At 35.8% G+C, this 20019-nt stretch overlaps 1 protein-coding gene across 4 annotated transcripts; it reads left to right on the top strand.

The window, feature by feature from the left end:
- The first annotated feature begins 404 nt into the window (after positions 1–404).
- LOC104225504 (dol-P-Man:Man(5)GlcNAc(2)-PP-Dol alpha-1,3-mannosyltransferase) lies at positions 405–15067 on the top strand. Of its 4 annotated transcripts, XR_011402209.1 has the most exons (14): positions 405–682; positions 782–816; positions 1369–1506; positions 7192–7260; positions 10485–10642; positions 10749–10815; positions 10916–10969; positions 11414–11502; positions 12203–12319; positions 12570–12676; positions 12804–12882; positions 14006–14062; positions 14154–14545; positions 14863–15067. XR_011402209.1 is itself a non-coding variant. In XM_009777321.2 (13 exons), exons 1-13 carry the CDS (start codon positions 529–531, stop codon positions 14332–14334), a joined length of 1305 nt encoding a protein of 434 aa, XP_009775623.1. In that variant the 5' UTR covers positions 405–528; the 3' UTR covers positions 14335–14648. The 4 variants fall into 4 exon arrangements, 3 of the variants coding, with proteins under 3 accessions (XP_009775623.1, XP_070012152.1, XP_070012153.1); XM_009777321.2 differs by lacking the exon at positions 14863–15067 and having other exon boundaries at positions 14154–14648; XM_070156051.1 differs by lacking the exons at positions 14154–14545; positions 14863–15067 and having other exon boundaries at positions 13951–14028.
- Positions 15068–20019: the final 4952 nt, after the last annotated feature.

The following is a 20019-nucleotide window of genomic DNA, read 5'->3' as shown; positions in this document are numbered from 1 at the left end:
CAATGAGAGACTCCTCCCCAAATATTTCGTAGGAATAACGGGGGGAAGGAGGAGGGAAAAGGAAAAAGTAGAATTTGTTATAAAACAATAAAAGAATAATATTGTAAAAAAAAGTAGAAAGAGAATTCTTATTGATTTGAGATGATTTATAATGAAGTAGATCCTTTTATTTATAGGAAAAAAATAACTTAACCACCAAGTAACAAATCCTAAGATTTCTCTAAATATATAAATTTATCTTAAATAAAATTCTATTTATAAGAGAATCATCTTACACTCTCAATAGTAATAGTTAGGGATCCAAAATAAAAACAAACGTAAAATCATCTTAAACTCCCAACAGTAATAGTTAGGGATCCAAAATAAAAGCTAAAACGTAAAGTGGCCGAGTCGTTCAAGGGGTGTCAAAGCAATTTATACTTCTATAACCCATGAAACGCTGCGTTTAAACAGGAAAAGAAATCTCGAATCCTAAGACGTTCGTCTTTGTCAAGATTGTCAGTTCGCAATTCTCATGCGCCAGCAGCCATGGCAGCCAAATCAGCTGCTGCTATGCGCAAAAATTCACATAGATCGGATCATTTCTTCCAAAAACTTATGAAACATCCTAAATTACCTTTTGCTTTCGCTTTGCTCTTCGCTGATTCCATCCTCGTTACGCTAATCATCGCCTACGTTCCATGTAAAGTTTCAGCCTTTTCACAACTTCCTTTCCAATTATTCTCTTATATGTATATCAAATCATAATTTAATTAGTGAAGTGATTCATTACTTTTTTTAGATACCAAAATTGATTGGGATGCTTATATGTCTCAGGTGAGAGTTCAATTAAATTCAACATTTTGATCTGTATGTTTCTCTTGTTCAGTAATGCTACACAAATATGACAGATTTGACTTGAATTTGCTTTGGTTAATAATTATGCTTAAAAGACAAATTAAGGCAAAATGTTTCCCAGTATTGGAATGAAATGACCAACATGGAGTTTAATCTTTTTCCTGCATCCGCTGGATGCTTTTAGTTAATTCTCCTTACTTCATAAAAAAGAAGAATATTCATATAACTAACACTGTTCCGTTTCATGTGACACTGTTTACTTTTTAATCTGGTCCAAAAATAATGATACCTTTTTATATTTGGAAACAATTCGGCGTTGAACTTCTTATTTCACCCTTAATGACATAATTTTATAGCGAGACTAATGTCATGACATATTTAAGATCACAAGTTCCCAAAGTCATTTCTTTTTTCTTTGAACTATGTGCTTAGTCAAACAGTTTCACATAAATTAAGGTGGGAGTATATTATAGAGTGGTTGATTATATGTAGCTTTATTGATTTGATTGAGTGATTATTTTTGGTCAATAGGTTACTGGCTTTCTTGAAGGAGAGAGGGATTATAGTAACTTGAAAGGTGATACAGGGCCTCTAGTTTATCCAGCAGGCTTTCTTTATATTTACTCTGCTATTCAATACGTTACCGGAGGTCAAGTCTATCCTGCTCAGGTAATTTTCCTATTTTTTTTCCGGAATGTATAATCCTTGTTTCAGTGATTGCTAGTAAACTTACATGAGCGGTGCTAGTTTGAATCTAAAGAAAAAAAGTTAATTTGGAAGAGAATGCAAATGCAATTAATTGACTGTTCCCTCTCAAAATTGATTAGATTCTGTAGTGAAGTGACAACTCTGTTCTAGAAACAACAAAAGACAGATGTATTTTGTTTTTTCTGTATTAACTAAGAACAATGGAAGCATAGCATCCGGATAGATGACACCAACTAGCTATCGATGTAGAGATAAGTGAGAGATTTTCAAACCCTCTACTTTACCTTGAAAGGCAAATTCTTTAGTATTGGAATGAAATGTTCCTGAATAGAGTGCAATAATATAGTGGATGCATGCACCTGACTGGTCAATCCTAATCATTGGCATAGTTTATTATTGTGTTAAAAATGGGGACTCCTTTTGAGCTGTGGAAGGGGACCTTCCATTTTAACCTAGTGGAATTTCCATGCCTATTACAAATCCATCAAGTCACTTATTTTTATAAAGCAAACTAATCCACTCCTCTTTCCGTTCCTGTAAGCTGTTGTAACATAGAAGATTACCATAGTGGTGCCTAGTTAAACGATATTTGTGTTGCACTTTTAAACATTCGCCAATCCATCTAGATTTGGTGCAATAGCTTTTGAATTTGTATCTGCCCAGATGTTCGGATACAACACCGATCCCAACCCCCAACAGGAATCCATCTCAAAGTCTTTGGCTCAGATTGTGGGGAGGTGTTTTCCAATTCTGTCTTTCTTAGCAATTATGTTAGATTTGACAAGCTGAACTCTTGCTTACCTTCGACCTTGTCTCATTAGTTTTGGAACTCCAGCTAGCTCTTCATGCTCGTGAATCGTGGTGCACTTTTCTGTCAGGCTGCTGATTACTTTGGGCAATATTAAGGCTGTCCAACGGGATGGGTCGGGACGGGATGGGATGGGACGAAATTATCGGGACGGGATGGACTTTGACCGGGTCAGTGACGGGACGGGCCTTAAACGGGATGGGATAAGCGGGACGATCCGGTAGGCCCATCCCATCCCACTAACAAACGGGATGGGATAGGGCGTGGGCCCTAAGTGGGCCTTTTTAAAAAAAATCATTTAAATATTTAAGCATTAAATTTAGCAACAGTTTTTTTTATAGATAGCAATAGTTATTTTTTTAAAGTTGACAATGACTAAGTTTTTAAAGTTTGCAACGGCTAGTTTTTTGTCTTTTTTAATAAACTTAAAAATTAATAAATTATAAAGAAACTAAGTAAAGAATTATAATTATAATATATTAAAACAAAAGACTTGTAACGAAATATTTTAATAATTATAATAGACTTGTAATTTATTTAATATAATCTCAAGCTATAAAATAACTAAGTAAGACAATTCATAAAAAAAATACAAGGCTAAAGCCTTTTATTTTATTAAGAGAAGTTTCAAATTTCACATAAAAATACAAGTCTTTTGAGAGCACCTAATCTAAGCAACCACCTTCTAAGAAGGGTTATGTCTGAACTAGGCCTCTTAGTAGCTAATTACAAATTATCATACTAATGTTTGTAAGCTCCTATATAGCTTCGTTGTAACTGATTTAATTTCTCTATTGTTCTGGAATTGGCAATGTTGCTTGATGTTCCATGAGTTCCATGCCGTCATCGCTCCCAGTGCTAAGTATCTCATTGTATTCTTCTTCTTCTTCTCTAGTGGTTAATTTTTCAAAACCAAGATTTCTTCTTTCTGAATTAATCCAATCTCTGAATAAGACGAAAATCTCTAGGTTGTCCTCAGCTAATGAATGTCTATGATCTCCGATTTGAAATCTTGCCGCGCTAAAAGCACTCTCTGATGCTACTGATGATGCTTTGAATAGCCAATATATCACGCTCCCTCCACCATGCCAAAAGTTGTTTGTTGCCTTCTTCATCTTTAATACATTCCAATACCTGATTAAGATAAGAATCAAGTTCATCATCAATAGAGGAATCATGACCTGTTATATCCTCCATACCTTCCCATAGAAATTCTACTCTAGCCTTAGAAGTAGTAGGAGCATTTTCACCGCCTGTTGTTGCCATAGATTTATAACTATCAAACATTGATCTAGCATAAAGTATATATGCTAGCTTGGCAGTCTTCGAGAGATGGCTGTTCATTTTCTTGAATTTCTAAATTCTCATAAAATTTTCGAACAAGTCCCTTTGCACCTCTTAATTTTAAAGACGGGTTAAGTAGAGTAGAAATTAAATAAACTTGGGGAACAGGGAAAAATACTTTTTAAATTTTGCAATCATTTTATTAACGGCCAGTGCATAAGTTATATTTGTTTTATACTTACCAAATACAACAGAAATTCCACAAATATACCATAATATTTGTGTAACAGTAGGATAATATATACCAGAAAATTATTTTGTAGCATAATAAAATTTTTCTCAAAATTTAGTAAGTTTTTTGATCTTATCTCAGCCAGACTCAAAAATTTAATCAGCGGGGATACCATTATGCATATTAAAAACCATTTGTATAGGCAACCGATAATCATAAGCAACTTTAACCATTTCATAAGTATAATTCCACCTGGTACAAACATCTTTTGGAATTTTTCTATATGGAAGGTCAGCATATGCACATTGTTGTTTAAACTCACGAATTCTACTCACTTTATTAGCACGAAAAATATAGCCGCAACCATGTTGTACTTTACCACAAGCATCAGAAAATAAATTAATACCATCTTTTACAACCAAGTTAAAAATATGGCATGCACATCTAACATGGAAAATTGCTGGATTAATTGGGCAAAGTCTAGCTTTTAAGCTAGTTGCTGCAGTGGTATTAGCAGAAGCATTATCTAATTTGATAGTTAAAACTTTATCAATGAGCCCATAAAAATCAACTATTTATAGAATAGTAGTTGCAATATATGCTCCTGTGTGTTTTGAATCAACAAATTTATAACCAATAATACGTTTTTGCATGTTCTAGTGATGATCAACCCAATGACATGTAATAGTTAAATAATCATTACCATTAGGACTATTAGGGCTGTGCACGAATTGGATCTGATCGGATTTAGCACATTTTGGATTCAAATTTCGAATTTCGTATTCTAGAAAATGGTATCCGAATCCGATACGAATTATATCGGATTGGATCGGATTTTAAAGTTTGGATCGAATCGGATTTCGGATCGTATTATATGCCTCAAAGTTAAACTAATATGTATATTTTCTTTGTAAAAGAGGCAATACATTAAGAAAAATTCATGTTTATGCAATTATGAGAGTACTATGGTGTCAATATAGCTAAATCTAGCAATTGTAAAAGTAATAACTTGGAGGTTGATGTAAAGGAAATACTGACTATCCGAAATTAAAGTGTAGTATATATACATGCCCTAATAATTTCGGATTTCGGATCGGATCGGATTAAAATATACCAATCCGAATCCGATCCGAAATCCGAAATTTTAATAAACACAATCCGAAATCAGATCCAATCCAAAATTGAATGGATCGGTTCGGATTTCGGATATGCGATCCGAATGAACAGCCCTAAGGACTATGACATATATTAGATGTGATAGACACTTTACGGTCTAAGTGAAAAAATATACAACGAATATACGGAAGATATTCAGTTTGAAATTTAAAAACATCATTTCTAACTGTGGTCTTAGGAAAATCTTGAAAAGCAGGATTATAAGTTTCTTGTATATAATGCACAAAACAGGGTGACAAGAAAAAGTAAAAGGTAAGCCACAAACATCAACCAATTTTGCTTAATTTTCACGATCTTTATCATTGTTATAGGGACGCAGTATAGTACCAGAAGTAGGGTGAAACTGTTGTTGGACAAAGTTAGAACCCCCGCCAGATCTAGTAGGAGCCCCAGTACCGCTGCTAGGATCCGATATTTTTCCGGCATCTACTCTGTTGACTTTATCATGCTCAAAAAATTCCATACAATTGATGTTTTCGTACATTCAGCCTTAGCCTTACCCCTTACAGGAGGTACAGGGAGTAAAGCTCCACACTGAGATTGACTCTAAGTTGGAGCTTGTGTTGCTGGACTAGTGGGTGTTTCATCTAATTCTTCTTCCTCATTAAAAATATCATTGCCAAATTGTCTTTGTAAAGTTTCATGATCTAGTTGTTTTTCCTAATTAATATTATAAAATGCGGGGGGGGGGTGTGGTGGTGGATGAAATTTTATCAACATGAGTCATTTCATCTATATGTTTTCTAATTCTACGATTAGGATTACTACAACTAACACATTTACTACTTTTTAAATGGGTTGGTTATGCCAAATACACTTTTAGGAGCCATAATTTAAATACAAAAATAAATTAGAAAAGTTAACTCAAAAATTGAACACACAAACGAAACACGAAAATAGAACATGTAAAATAAACACAAAAATTAAGCACTAAAATGATACGCAAAAATTAATTAAAATTAGGAGATGGAATGAGTGCACCGTGATTATATATTAAAACTTGAAGAAATTGCCCAAAAATTACTCTAAATACTTGACGAATTAATTTGAAGCTTGAAAGTTGCTCCAAAAATTTGCCCATATACTTAAAATGTAGTTGATTATGAGAAAATTGAGAGAAGAATATAGATAGAATGTAAGAGATTTGAGAGAGAATGATTGGTTTTTGTAGGAAAAAATGAAGAAGGACGAGGGTATTTATAGTTAAAAATAGGGCCAAAATATAATTTAATAAACTTAGAGGTTAAATTAAAAGTTTGGGGGGGGGGTAGGGGCCAACAATGGCCGTTTATAGCCATTGCCAACAACTAATTTTAAGAAAAATGTTGTTGGCCAACGACTCTTTTTCGAAAAAAAAATCACGCAGGCTGGCGGGACGAGATGGGACCTTAACAGGCCGGCCCACCGAGACAAAATGGGCACCCGTCCCATCCCATATCCTGTTTAATATAGGTCCAGTCCCGTTTAACATTTAGTGGGCCGGACCGGAACCGGGATGGGCCGGGCCGTCTCGTCCTGTTGGAAAGCTATAGGTAGTATACCATCTGCTGGAGTGTTTCTTTTCCTTACAGTGACAAAATAAAAAAGGGCAGCCCAGTGCACGAAGCATCCCGCGTTTACACAGGGTCCGGGAAAGGCCGCACTCTAAGAGGGTGTGATGTAGGCAACCTACCCTGATGCCGAACTCGTGACCTGTAGGTCTCACTGAGACAACTTTACCGTTGCTTCAAGATTCCCCTTCTGACAGTGACAATCTGAAGCAAATATTTGTATTTCCTCTAACTCTATGCTAATTAAAGAAAATACAATGACAGACTTTCTATGCTTGTTCCATCTCAAAATATACTTTCTATGCTTGTTTGGATGGTGGAACCTAGCAGTCGATACCAGTATGAGGAAAAAGTTACTAACCTTTGCTGGGTTTTGCGTGTTTAAGAAAGTTCACATGGTATAGTATAAGTTATAGGTACTTGTTTAGTTGAATCGTAGGGACTTTTCAGATAATGTGGGCATATGTCCTATCAAAAAAAAATGGGCATATTCAGCTTGTCATTGCATAATCCTTACACTCTGTTTTGTCCTCAGTACATGGTCACTTGAACTTGCATGCGAGTTTGTTGATTTCTACCTTTTCATGTCAGTGCAGATTCTTTTTGGCTTTCTCTACATGCTGGATCTAGCAATTGTCGTGTTCATCTACTTGAAGACTGATGTGGTAGGTTCTCTTCATGTATGAGTGGCTCCTCCAAGTTTTGTGGATAACCTTTTAAGCTAATAGATTCCTGAAAAGAGTTGTTATTGTGACTGTTATAAGACTGGAACAGTGGTGAAATTCGTTAGTGTTGACTGTCTATTTTTATTCATGTCACTGAAATTGCCTTTAAGAAGAATGAGTCTCTACAGTTTTAGACAGGGATGTATTTTTTGTCTTCTCGCTTTTGCCACAATATACTGATCTCCAACACAATCTTTGTGCTGTTATGAATAAAACCTTATCAAAAGAATGAGTTTCCAGACATCAACTGAGACCGGGTGACACAATGCATCTTCTTTAAGCTGGTCAATAGATGACCTTTTTTTTTGAAGGTATCTTGGTAAACAGTAAATCAAAATTATTTCAACGGGATTCTGGAGGAAAAATATGATGAAGCCAAGAAGTTATTATGTTGCTGAGAGGTATTTCTGAGAAGAAAAAAAAAGAAAGAAAATAGTCAATCTTGAGACCGGTGAGACCTTTTATCGATATCATTCAAATCTTATACTAGGAGATCAAGAGTTGTTGCTCAGGTTATTTCCACAATTAAGCATGCGTAGTTCAGAGGAAATTGTAATTTTTTTTTTTGAAGTAAGGTGTTATATTGATGGCATCAAGAAAATGCAGATAATTACAAAAAAGTTTGGACTAGCTCCTGAGTACAAAAACAACAATTGGAGCAGGGAGCTAAATCCAAAGATCAAACAACTTGTTTGTTAAACTAAAGTAAGAGAACTAATGAAATCTACAAGGGAAATTGCATCATTTACTGGGGCTAAATTACTCCAACTGAAAAGATTCATTAAACACTTGGATTTCAGTGAACAGCTGGGAGTTGAAATGCCATCAAAACATCTGCGGTTCCTTTCTGTCCAAATACACCAGAAAATGCATGCTGGAATCATCTGCCAGATCTTCTTGATGGTTCTATCAACTTTCCAAAGACTCCAACTTTCTACTGCTTCCTTTATTGTCTGAGGAGTTGCCCAACTTATGCCAAAAACTGATAAGAACATGCGCCACAGACCAGCAGCTACTGAACAATGCAAAAACAAGTGATTGACTGATTCTAATTGTTGTTGACACATATAACATCTGTTTACCATCTGGAAGTTCCTTCTGCACAGGTTGTCTTGTGTCAAAATTGCTTCTCTGAGGGCTGTCCAGGAAAAGCACGTGACTTTTGTGGGGATTTTAGTCTTCCAGATCAGCTTCCATGGCCAGTGCTCAATCATTCCATTTTGCGCGCACAAATTGATGTACCCTTCCTTGACTGAGTATGACCCTTTACTAGAGCTGCCCCATCTTAGTTTGTCAGTGACTTGTGGGTTCGTTGTGGTGCTTTCCAGAATTCTATAAAGATCAAAGAATTCTCCTAGTTCCCAGTCTTGTAAGTTTCTCCTGAAGTGAATATCCCATGTGTTCCCTGCCCTATTTTGTGCTATTGTGGAGTTAGGATCAACTACTATCTGATAGAGCTGGGATGAGTGTCTTTCAGGATATGATTGTTAAGCCATTTGTCCTTCCAAAAACTAACAAAGTTCCCGTTTCCAACTTTGAAGGAGACATCCTGAAAGAATTCATCCTTCAGTTTGTGTATGTGCTTCCAGGGACCAACTCCATGTGCAGCTCTGTTTTGTTTGGTTCTCCAGTGGTCTTGCTTCCCGTACTTGGCATTCACTACCTCCTTCCATAAGCTTGTAGTTTCTTGTCCGTATCTCCACCACCACTTCATTAATAAGCTTTTGTTGTGCTTGGTCAAATCTCTGATTCCCAGACCCCCTTGCTTCTTTGGTTGTATTACCTTAGACCACTTCACTAGATGAAATTTGTGAGCATCACTGTTGCCTTCCCAAAGGAAAGATCTTCTTACTTTGTCCAGATGCTTCTGAACTTTACTAGGCATAGGGAAGAGGGACATAATGTAAGTTGGAACGCTGTCTAAGACACTGTTGATTAGAGTTAGCCTTCCACCCATGGAGAGGTATTGCATTTGCCATGTAGCCAATCTTTTTTCCACTTTCTCAATTACTCCATTTCAAGCTACTGCTGATTTGTATTTAGCACCCAAAGGAAGGCCTAGATAAGTTGTTGGAAAGGAGCCTATGCCACAACACATTATGCTAGCCAGTTCATCCAAGTTGGGCACAACATTCACCGGAAAGATCACACTTTTCAACATGTTAATGTGTAACCCTGAGATGACTTCAAATAAGAGCAATGTAAGGTTAAGATACTGCAGCTGCAATTTCTCAGCCCCACAGAAGATTAAGGTATCATCAGCATAGAGTAGGTGTGAAACTGTTACTGTATTTTCTATATTTCTGCCCACCCTGAACCCTTCAATCCACTGCATCTGTTTTGCCTTGTCCAACATTTTGCTCAAACCTTCCATAGCTAGTATAAAAAGGAAGGGAGAGAGAGGGTCTCCTTGCCTAATCCCTTTTTGTGGAGAGAAAAAGCCAACTGGAGATCTGTTCACTAAGATGGAATATTTTACTGTAGTGAGACTAAATTTAATCCACCTGATCCATCTGTCGCCAAACCCCATTTCCTTCAGCATTGCCAATAGATAGGCCCAATTGACTTGGTCAAAAGCTTTCTCTATATCAAGCTTGCATAGAATCCCAGGAAAACCACTTTTTAGCCTTTCATCTAATAACTCATTGGCTACAAGAGTTGCATCTGTAATCTGCCTGTTCTTCAGGAAGGCATTTTGTTCACCTGAGACTAGCTTCACAACAACTGTTTTGATCCTCTCTGCTAGGAGCTTGGATAATATTTTGTAGATACTACCAATGAGACTTATAGGTCGAAAGTCTTTAAGTTCTATTGCTCCTTTCTTTTAGCACCCAAACATCTGTAAAAATCTGTCTAAACATCTCTCATAAAGGGGAGTCTCGACCAAATTTTGGGGATCTATATCTTTTCATACTGAATCGGGATTAGTTTTTACTGTAGTGAGGAAAATGTCTACAATATGTGTTACTTTCTTCTTCTTATCATTTTTTCTCTCTTTTTCTAATTTAGCTTTCTCCTTGAAACTTGTAGTTTAAGTTCTTTAATTTCAGAATTCATCCACTTGTACTTGGTAGAAATCTTTTAAATTGTCGAATCACTTTCGTTGGAGTTAAGATATGCTACAACTAATGGACAATAGAGTTGACGATTAAACTGCGGTGCAGGTACCTTGGTGGGCTCTTTCCTTGCTTTCTCTGTCTAAAAGAGTTCACTCTATCTTTGTTCTTCGATTATTTAATGATTGTTTAGCCACTACTCTCCTCCATGCTGCATTGATCTCAATTATTTATCAAAAATGGCATCTAGGGTTGGTAATTTTCAGGTATATTCTTCCTCAGCTTCGAGATTTTATTTTTTGATTAATTTTGCTTTGTATCAATGGATTAGCCATCAGTTAAGATTGATCAATGATCCTCTCTTTCGTACAGTGGAGCTGTTTCTATAAAGATGAATGTGCTCCTGTATGCACCACCTCTGTTGCTCCTGATGGTGAAGGTATACTATTGGGACAGTTTAGGTTATTACAACTCAGTAGGTCATTGAACTGCATTTCTGAGTTACCTTTTGTGTTATATGGTGGAAACTTGAAATACAGGCAATGGATATTGTTGGAGTTATATCTGCTTTAGCAGGTGCTGCATTAGTGCAGGTGGGTATTCTCCAAGTTCTCTTTCTAATTCCTAATGCAATGATATTCAGCTGTGTTGCATTATATATATCATCTCTACTCTTATTATTGTCTTCAGTACTGCAGTTGTGTTCTTTGTTAATGTTGTTTGGGAAATAGTTTTACCATGTTCCCTTATTTCGGTAGGGAAGGTTTGTGGTTGCTCCAGGATCAAGGAATCACTTTCTTTTGCTAATCATGAATCACATGATGTTGTATCTTTTTACATTTGCTTGATCTGTATCTTCCATCCTTGATGCTCTTGAGCATCTTTCTAATTGTTATAATTTTATTTCCTCAGAGATCCTCTTACAAGTTTGTGGTCCATATGGTAGGTGAGTCAAGTGACAAGTATAATTCTGTTGGATGGAGCTTCTCCTGAACAAATTGTTTACCAATGACCGTGATGATTGGTGATTGGTGCAGATTGTCATTGGGCTGCCTTTTGTCCTGTCACATCCAGCTTCATATATATCAAAAGCTTTCGATCTTGGTCGTGTTTTCATCCACTTCTGGTACTTCTTAAAAACAATATGTGTGCAAATTTGGTACTCTGAGGCACCATTTTATCATGCACTTTAAAATTGCTGCCTTCCGTTTCTTGATTTAGTTATCTATTTACTTTATATCTCGATAAATCTCTTTTGTTGCGCAAGACAAATAAACAGTTTACCCCAGGATATTTATGACATCCCCATACTATTACCTGTGGAATTATTTTTGAAAAACTATGGTGATGAGAGATTGAGGAACTATCAACTTGACAAACTTTTGTATCAACATGCATTAGCATCACATGAAACAGCATTCTTGTATTACTCATGCAATTTTTACCTCAAATGCCATTAAACAACACATCGGTGTTGTCTGCTAAATATTGGAGATGCATGTTCTTACTTGCTGGTGTAGTTCCTTCTCTGTCTCATCCCTGTGGAGTTTGGGGCTCATTTTCTTTCGCTTGACATAGACAGCAAAAGTATATTTGCCTCATTTCCCGTGAATAGGCCACTTCTCACCCTAGGCCTACCGTGATCGTCAAACTAAGTTTAGTCTGATCCTAATTGGATATTAAGTTGATTTGGCATGCCTTTTAAAATAATCTGACCATTGAGAGCTGTATTTCTACCATCTGTTACTCAAGATTATGCTCATTTTGTGCTTTTCTTCAATTCCTTTAGAAAATACAGTTTATCATAACTCTCTGCTTTGTTGCAGGTCTGTTAACTTCAAATTTGTTCCTGAAGAAATCTTTGTTTCTAAAGCTTTTGCTCTCTCCTTGCTAGTTGCTCATCTCAGTCTGCTATTGATCTTTGCTCATTACAGATGGTGTAGGTGAGTATTTCTCATATTATTATGACCGCGAATGTAGTGGCATTGCTATTCCAAAGTGTTGAAGTGGGAGATGAAAAGTCATAATATGATAATTGTATCTATTTCAAGTGTAAGCTCGGGAACCATAATGTAATTCAGAACTTACTGACTAATTTTGAGTTGTAGAAGCAAGTTAACATCACATAATTTTTTCTTCTCTACACACAGGTAATGAGATTGGACTTCAATTTTCTTTTTTCATCTTTTGCAGACATGAAGGTGGACTGTTTGCTGTCGTGCACTCTAAAATCATTCAACTGAAGCTTAGAGTTGCTCGCAGAGATCCGTCTCCAACAAACAGGGTCCTTCAAACGGACCGTAAGTAATATCTGTTTTGGGTTTCTCTTTACTTAAAGACCATCAAGTTTGTTAAAGTGTCACTAGTTTTTGCTTGATTTGGCATGATTTATGGTTCCTGAATTGGATCTGTCTATTTTATTTTCAGATATTGTGACGACTATGTTTGTCGGGAATTTCATTGGCATTATATGTGCCCGATCCCTCCATTACCAATTTTACTCCTGGTTAGTTCTGCAGCTCATTTTTTTCTTTAGGTTGTGGATTCTATCTCAACCTCCTCCATTCCCACGGTTTTTTTTTTATTGAAAAGAAGCTTCTATCCTAAATCAAATGTCTTGAAGTTGTTATTAAGGGTTGACTAATATTTCCAGATTGAGTTTAAAGATGACTAAATTGTTCGTTCAAAATAAAATAAACTACATAAAGTATTAAAATATGCAACTTTTCTCATTTTAAATACTTGAAAAGCTTTAATAGTTATCTTGGTAAGGAAATATTTGAAAAGCGTTAGTAAATGATACTTTAGTTTGACTCTTTGAATAGTTGACATTCAGCTTATGATAGATGCATGCTTTTATAATCTCATGTTTGTATTGAACGTGGTTCTGGCGGAAACTCCGCATAAAAGTACATCACATATTTGAAGAGGACTAATGTAAACCTCCTTTTGTGAAGAACCAAACACTAACTGAAATGTGTAATGGGTATCCATTTTAATGGTAAACTCTCATGTTGTAACTTAATTATTGTGAGTCACTAAAATGAATGGAGCTTTCCAGACCAGCCTAATAATAATTTCAGATTCCTCAGCATCTCATTGAAGGTGTTAACAGGACTGCTAGCCTGTACTTTTTCCTTTTTTGATAACCGAAAAATCTCTAAGGGCCAGTGGCGCACGGTTTGAAACTCGGTGGATATGGGCCCGCCCCTTTACCCTTTTCCACCAGACTTTTTATTTGTGGCAAGGTTCAAACCCCGATGTTGGTCTAACTCACATAACGCTGTTCACTCTTACCATTAGACCAAAGCGTTGGGGACGTGCAGCCTGCTTTTAAGGGAGAAAATGTTTATTTTTAAACTGCTCATTGAGTAATTAAGCATACTTTTATGGACTTTCTCTGGTGAATCAGTCACACTGTTCTAGAGGAAGAGAAGAAGATCCCAAAACTCAGTCCCCCACTCTGCCTACTAACATGGCACCAGAACAAGGCATAAAAAGCCTTGATTAGTATTATTAGCCAAGCAGATGGAAAATTGCTCCCTTTTCATTGGTTTCCTGGATTCTATGTCAGGTTTCAGTTGAACTAAGAGAAAACCATTGATGTTTGACCTAGATCTTGTTTGCAGGTACTTTTATAGCTTACCATATTTATTGTGGAAAGCGCCATTTATAACCCTCCTACGGTATTCAGTTTGATACTCAAGCTTCTTTATTTGCTTTAGTTTTATGGTAATTTCTGTTCCAGATTTATACAAGTTTAGTGCTGTTCTGCAGTTTACTGTTGTTCGCAGCTGTTGAGTTTTGCTGGAATGTCTTTCCCTCCAACAGTTACTCATCAATACTCCTCCTCTGTGTTCATTTAATCATACTGGGCGGTTTATGGATCAGTTCTCCGGAATATCCATATGTTGGAAAAACAACCGATAAATCATCATCTGAGAAGAAGGCCAGATGAAGCACTACATGTTTTTTCTCTGAGAATGGTTATGCATGCCTGCCCTCATCCTTGACCACCATAGTTGAAATCTGATGCTCTAACCAGAAAGATGTAGTTTGGTTTTACTGAGAGGAGTTTTTGGTTATTCTGTTAAATTGCTAGTATAATTTTAAATCCTTACTTTGTTTAGATAGCATACAACAAAGCTACAAAGCGGGTCACAGCCACCGTCTTAGATTCTAAAATCCATGCAAACGACCACCCCTCATTGATCATTAGCATAAATCTGAATTAGACTTGAAATTTCAAAAAGTCAGCCTTCTTTCTTCTTATTTATGTGTATGGTTTAATTGTTATCAATTCAGCTTTTGGTTAATTATAGCATGCTGGGCGTCGTTGATGCCACTTGCTCTTTCTCTCCTATTGGACTGTTGTGTATATCTCTTCCTTAAGGCTTAACCGTCGTAATCTTAAGGGGAATTTTCATAACTACGCAACTTTGAAATCCAAATTTCAGCCGGTATCCATGTTTTTTAACATTACTAGTTTCTATGCACGTGTCCGCACGTAATTCTCTGGCACAAAGGAAAAAAAAACGTGAAAACAAAAAAGTAACACGAGAGTAAATATTAAATGTGTATAAAAATAAACATGTCTCATAGTTATTGTGAGATATGTGAATATACTTATTACAGAAAAGCGTTGATTTCATAACTTAGTGATATTAAAGATGTCACTTTTTGTTAGTTAATTTATTTTCTTATCACTATTACTTTCTTAGTTGCTTATATGATAAAAAGGATAAGAAAGACTTCTATGCATGTATGAAGGAAGAAAAACTTTTGGTCTTTGAATTTGTCAACAATGTTAGCTTTGCTATTTATCTAAATATCTTACTGTTTAGACTCTCACATAATTACTTAGTCACCAATAGTCGTAGCAGATTAATCTTGATTAATATACTAAATTTTAAAGAAACTAAATGTTCTCCAACAATTTAAGAAACGTCAAACTAAAAGTAATATAAGTAATTGTGTTCTCTATTTATGGTTCTTTTATACTAAATAATAAAAATTAGTTGTCTTTTAAACGTAATTCCTCCAACCCACACAAAATCCCTAATTGTTTTCCAATACACAACTATTTTTGTTTTATTTAATTATATACTCCATTTAATAAAGTTCTTTCAGTATGTTTTTCATATTAGTTCTATACATAAGTACTACGAAGTGGGATAAAATTTTAACATGCTTAGAATCTCTGAATATTCACTAATATCAGTAGAAATAATGTTGAGATTAAGAATAATCTCTATTCTACTTTGTCACGACCCAAACCGATGGGTCGCGACGGATGCCCGAGACCTACTTGTCAAACACCCCTAAGCATCCGTCTAAGATATAAACCTCAATAACATGTGCTGAATTACGAGAATAATATACATGAAGGAAACCTGCCCAAAAAGGCATACATACATATACGTGCAACATACGTAGGGCGAGCCGATAAGGCTGCTATAGACAACTATATACCTCAAAACTGGAAGCCAACAAGGCCACGTACTATCCAACTAGACATACTGTTTACAGACCTCTAATAGAAATATAACTGTACAAAGACGGGACTGAGCCACATCATACCCATATATATAGCAACTCCGGATCAAGTGGAGCACGCCAACTCTCGCTGATCAAGGATCCTAAGAAGGGGGACCGTCAGCGTGTCTACATGCACCTACGGGCATGAAACGTAGGCCCCGTGAAATAGGGCGTCAGTACGAAAAATGTACTGAGTATGTAAGGCATGAAAATCAGTACATAAAAGACATAGGTGAAACATGAAATAAAGAAATCCATCTGTAAATCTGAATAACTTTGTAAATTCTGAAACATTTGTAATATCATGCACGTGCGTATAAATGTCGTGTCATGCATAGGTATGAGTGTACATAATATCAACAAGCCACTGAGGGCATCCCATCATATCGTCTCGGCCACTGTGGGCAACATCATCAACATATAACAACTGATCAGGTGGGTGATGTGTATATAACGCCGTAACCTTTTTTCCATATCTCATATACATAAATATATACATATAAATACGCGTATATAACGCCGTCTGGTCATGGGTCAATGTACATGCATGCATGAAAATATGTTAAAAATTTCAATATTCTTTTCGGATAAACTTTATCAACTGTGTATTATTTTGAGACTCATGAACAGAAGATATAACAATATGTCACATGGGGAATCAAGAACAAAAAAACCCCTAGTATTTCTATGAATAGAGTCGTTTATAAAAACTGTGCGTTTGCTCGTTTCTTCTGTATAACTTGGACCATGCCAAGAAGAAAGAAGGGATGACCTTAACATACCTGGAGTAGGGAAAACTCCGTATAATATTCTTGAAGATTGCACCGTACTCTTTTGGAACCGCAAAATTTTACGTTGCTACGATTCTAACAATTTCCATTGGAAACCTTCGTAGATTGAATTTAGAACCCCCAAAAAATTGGATTGAAATTTGCTTTTGTTCTTGAAGTCTTGAACGAAATCAAGCTTCTGTTCTCTGAAGTTTTTTCGGAATGAATTAAGCTTCTTCTCCTTGAAGCCTTTGAACTAGGAAAAATGGAATTTTGACGTTTTTGATTTTGTTTTGTCCAAATGAATGGAACAAGACCTTCTAATTGTTAAATTCCAATAATTCCTAGGTAGCCACATAGGACTATATGACTACTTAGTCACTTTCTAGATTTGTGGCTTCTTGCCATATTGGGGGGGTGTAATTTATTAATTTTTATCCACTTATTAGTTAATTGGTAATGTCCTGTTACCCAATAATTAATCAATTACCCGTATAATTTAAAAAAATTACCTCAAATTACTTAAAATTCTACTTATTTTTAATATACTTTATACATCATACTATCACGGCCATATGGTACCTTGTATGGTACTAATCTACAATTATCGGGTATTATCACTCGACCCGTATTTTATTCCAAATTGGCCACTTTCAACGAAACTCGTTTTCTTTAATTCGTGTACCCTTTATCCTTCTTGACACTTACTTATTGCTTGTTATAATTAGCGTAAATACGTTAACCTCAAGATAATCTCATCCCCGAGACTACGTCGGTTAACTGAAGATGAAACTTTTAACGTACGAAAATGCGAGATGTAACATCTTTCCCCCCTTAGAAACATTCGTCCTCGAATGTTCAACTCCCCAGGATCTATATAACTTTTGGTAGGGTCGCCCTTGTAACAACACTACTACCAACTCTCCCGTAGAAGCTTAATAATCTAACGCCACACAGGACCACAATCATCAATAACGACAATAGCCTCACACGACTAATGACAATAACTAACACAAGAATCTGTACACGTACCTTGAGGTTATGACATCTGTTGATACCCAATTTTTCCCTATATATTTTAAATATACATAAATACCTTCAAAATACCATATATATGCATATATAAGCATGCACAAGGTTTTTATAATTGTTTCCAAAATTTTAAGGGTTTAAATTGATTTATTTTCTCTTCTTTTATTCATAAAATCCCCAATAATTATTTCCCAAATTATTGATATAATTATTTATTCATTTAATTTCTATACTTATGCCAAAATATGGCTAATATAATTTTTATGCATTTGTATAATTACATTTAGTATTTTTTAACCTAAATTGCATATAATGCAATGTTAGCCCACTTAAGGTATAATTATATTTATATGCGTAAAATTGGTCCCTATATTTTTAAAATGTTAATTATGTATATTAAATCATTTTGTCACATTAAATTATTTTCCATAAATTACCTATTATTTATTATAAATTATAATAGGGAAAGTGGCTATTTAAATAATAGCCAGATTTGGCTTTCAATTGTAGCCCAAATCGGACCACTCCCCAGCCCAATCTCCTACCCAATTAACCCGATCCAAACCCCATAAACACCTACCCAAACCCGGAACCCACCTACCCGGTTGAATCCTAACTGTTGATCTCCCAAATCAACGGTCCACATACACCCTTTCCTTTTTAATTCCTAAACGACCCCCTAACCCTACTCATTTCCAAACCCCCACTGCCTTTAGATGCTCTCGTCTCTCTTTTCTCTCAACCTAACCCTAATCAATCTTCAACCGCCGCCTCTTTCTCCGGTCATCTTCGGTGACCACCTTTCAACCCCAAGCCTCCAATGGGTCTTCCATCACCTTGCTCATCATCTTTGAGGCCTTCAAGGATCCTGGGCCATGCTGATTTGGATCTAGGGTTTCTTCTTCTGTTGTTCATGGCTTCTCCGGTGTGATTTTAGGTAAAATCACACCATATATGTTACTATCTGTGAAGTTTACAACAGGTTCTTTCGTTTCTATTTGGGTTTCCTTTGAAACCCTAACTCTCGTTTGAATCTCTTAGATCCGTGCTATTTTTAACGCTTTAAGTTTATTTCTTCCTATGTTTTGCACTATTCTCGAACTTCTTCTGAAAGATCCTCAACTTTAAACCGTTGAACTTTCTTTAAAAATTAGGGTTTCTTCTACACTTGTTTTAACCGATTTTTCTTCATGATTAAACCTCTTTCCTTGTTACCTTGACTGATTTCATGTTCTTAATGCTTTTTCAACTCGACTCTGTTAAAAGCCCTAATTTCTTAGATCCTCTTTGTTTTATTCTGTGTGTTAGCATGACTGCTTGATCTTGTTAAAGTTTCTGTCGGTTACCATGCTTCGAATGGGTTTTCTACTGAGTCTTTAGCCTATTTGTATCACCTCTGTGTGATTGTTATTCATCTTGATTTGTTCATCTCTTGCTTCTTTCTGTCGATATGGTTGACCTTGCCTGTTTGCTACATCTGTTTGTTCTTCTCTATTTATATGTTGCAATATAGAATCATGACCCTCTCTTGATTTGATTCTGATTTCCTTATTTGATGGTTTGATTGAAAGGTTTTCTTTTAAAACCCTAAAATTCTACTCGTCTGTTTAAATTGACTGATTTCATTACCTTATCTGCTATGGTACTTTATTTTTCTGAATCTAGTCCTAATTGACTACCCTATGCGTACTGAACCTTGATTCTTTCCTTATTAGTCCTGTACTAATTTTCTTTTTCTTTCCTTATATGCTACTGTTTCTTACCGATTGAATTAGCTCCCTTAACTTAAGGGAATACTTCCTTGATTTTCTAATTGATTAATTTTGAGTTCCTCAATTATTATGCTACTATGATTCTTACCTTATTTTACTACCTATTTTCAACTATAAATACCCTAAGTCTTTCATTAACACACACGAACACTTGGGTTCAAAAACTATATCTCTTACTAAAATCTCTGCTCTCTCTCTCTCTCTTGTGCTATTTGCTACTGTTAGCCGACTGCAAGACAAGGCTAATCATTTGTGCTCTCTTGTTCTCTCATTCTGCTTTCTTTTCTCTTCACTGGTATGTCTTAGTTTTAATTTAAAGCTCCAACAACAACATGCTTCTCTTATTGTTTCAGTTTCTCTTATTTCTAGATTGCTTCTACTTACGGTTATGTTGTGAAACTTGTAGTTAAGTTACATTATCAGCATGTTATTGTCTTCCCCCTTCCTTTAGATTAGTGTATTCCCTTACGTGTGTTTCAAAACATGCATTGCCAATTGTCTTTTACTTATTGTGTACTTACCATCCTATGA

This window comes from Nicotiana sylvestris, chromosome 9, assembly GCF_000393655.2.
Source record: "Nicotiana sylvestris chromosome 9, ASM39365v2, whole genome shotgun sequence".
NCBI lineage: Eukaryota > Viridiplantae > Streptophyta > Magnoliopsida > Solanales > Solanaceae > Nicotiana > Nicotiana sylvestris.
The sequence above is the reverse complement of the archived record's forward strand: the minus strand, read 5'-3'. Positions and strand labels throughout refer to the sequence as shown.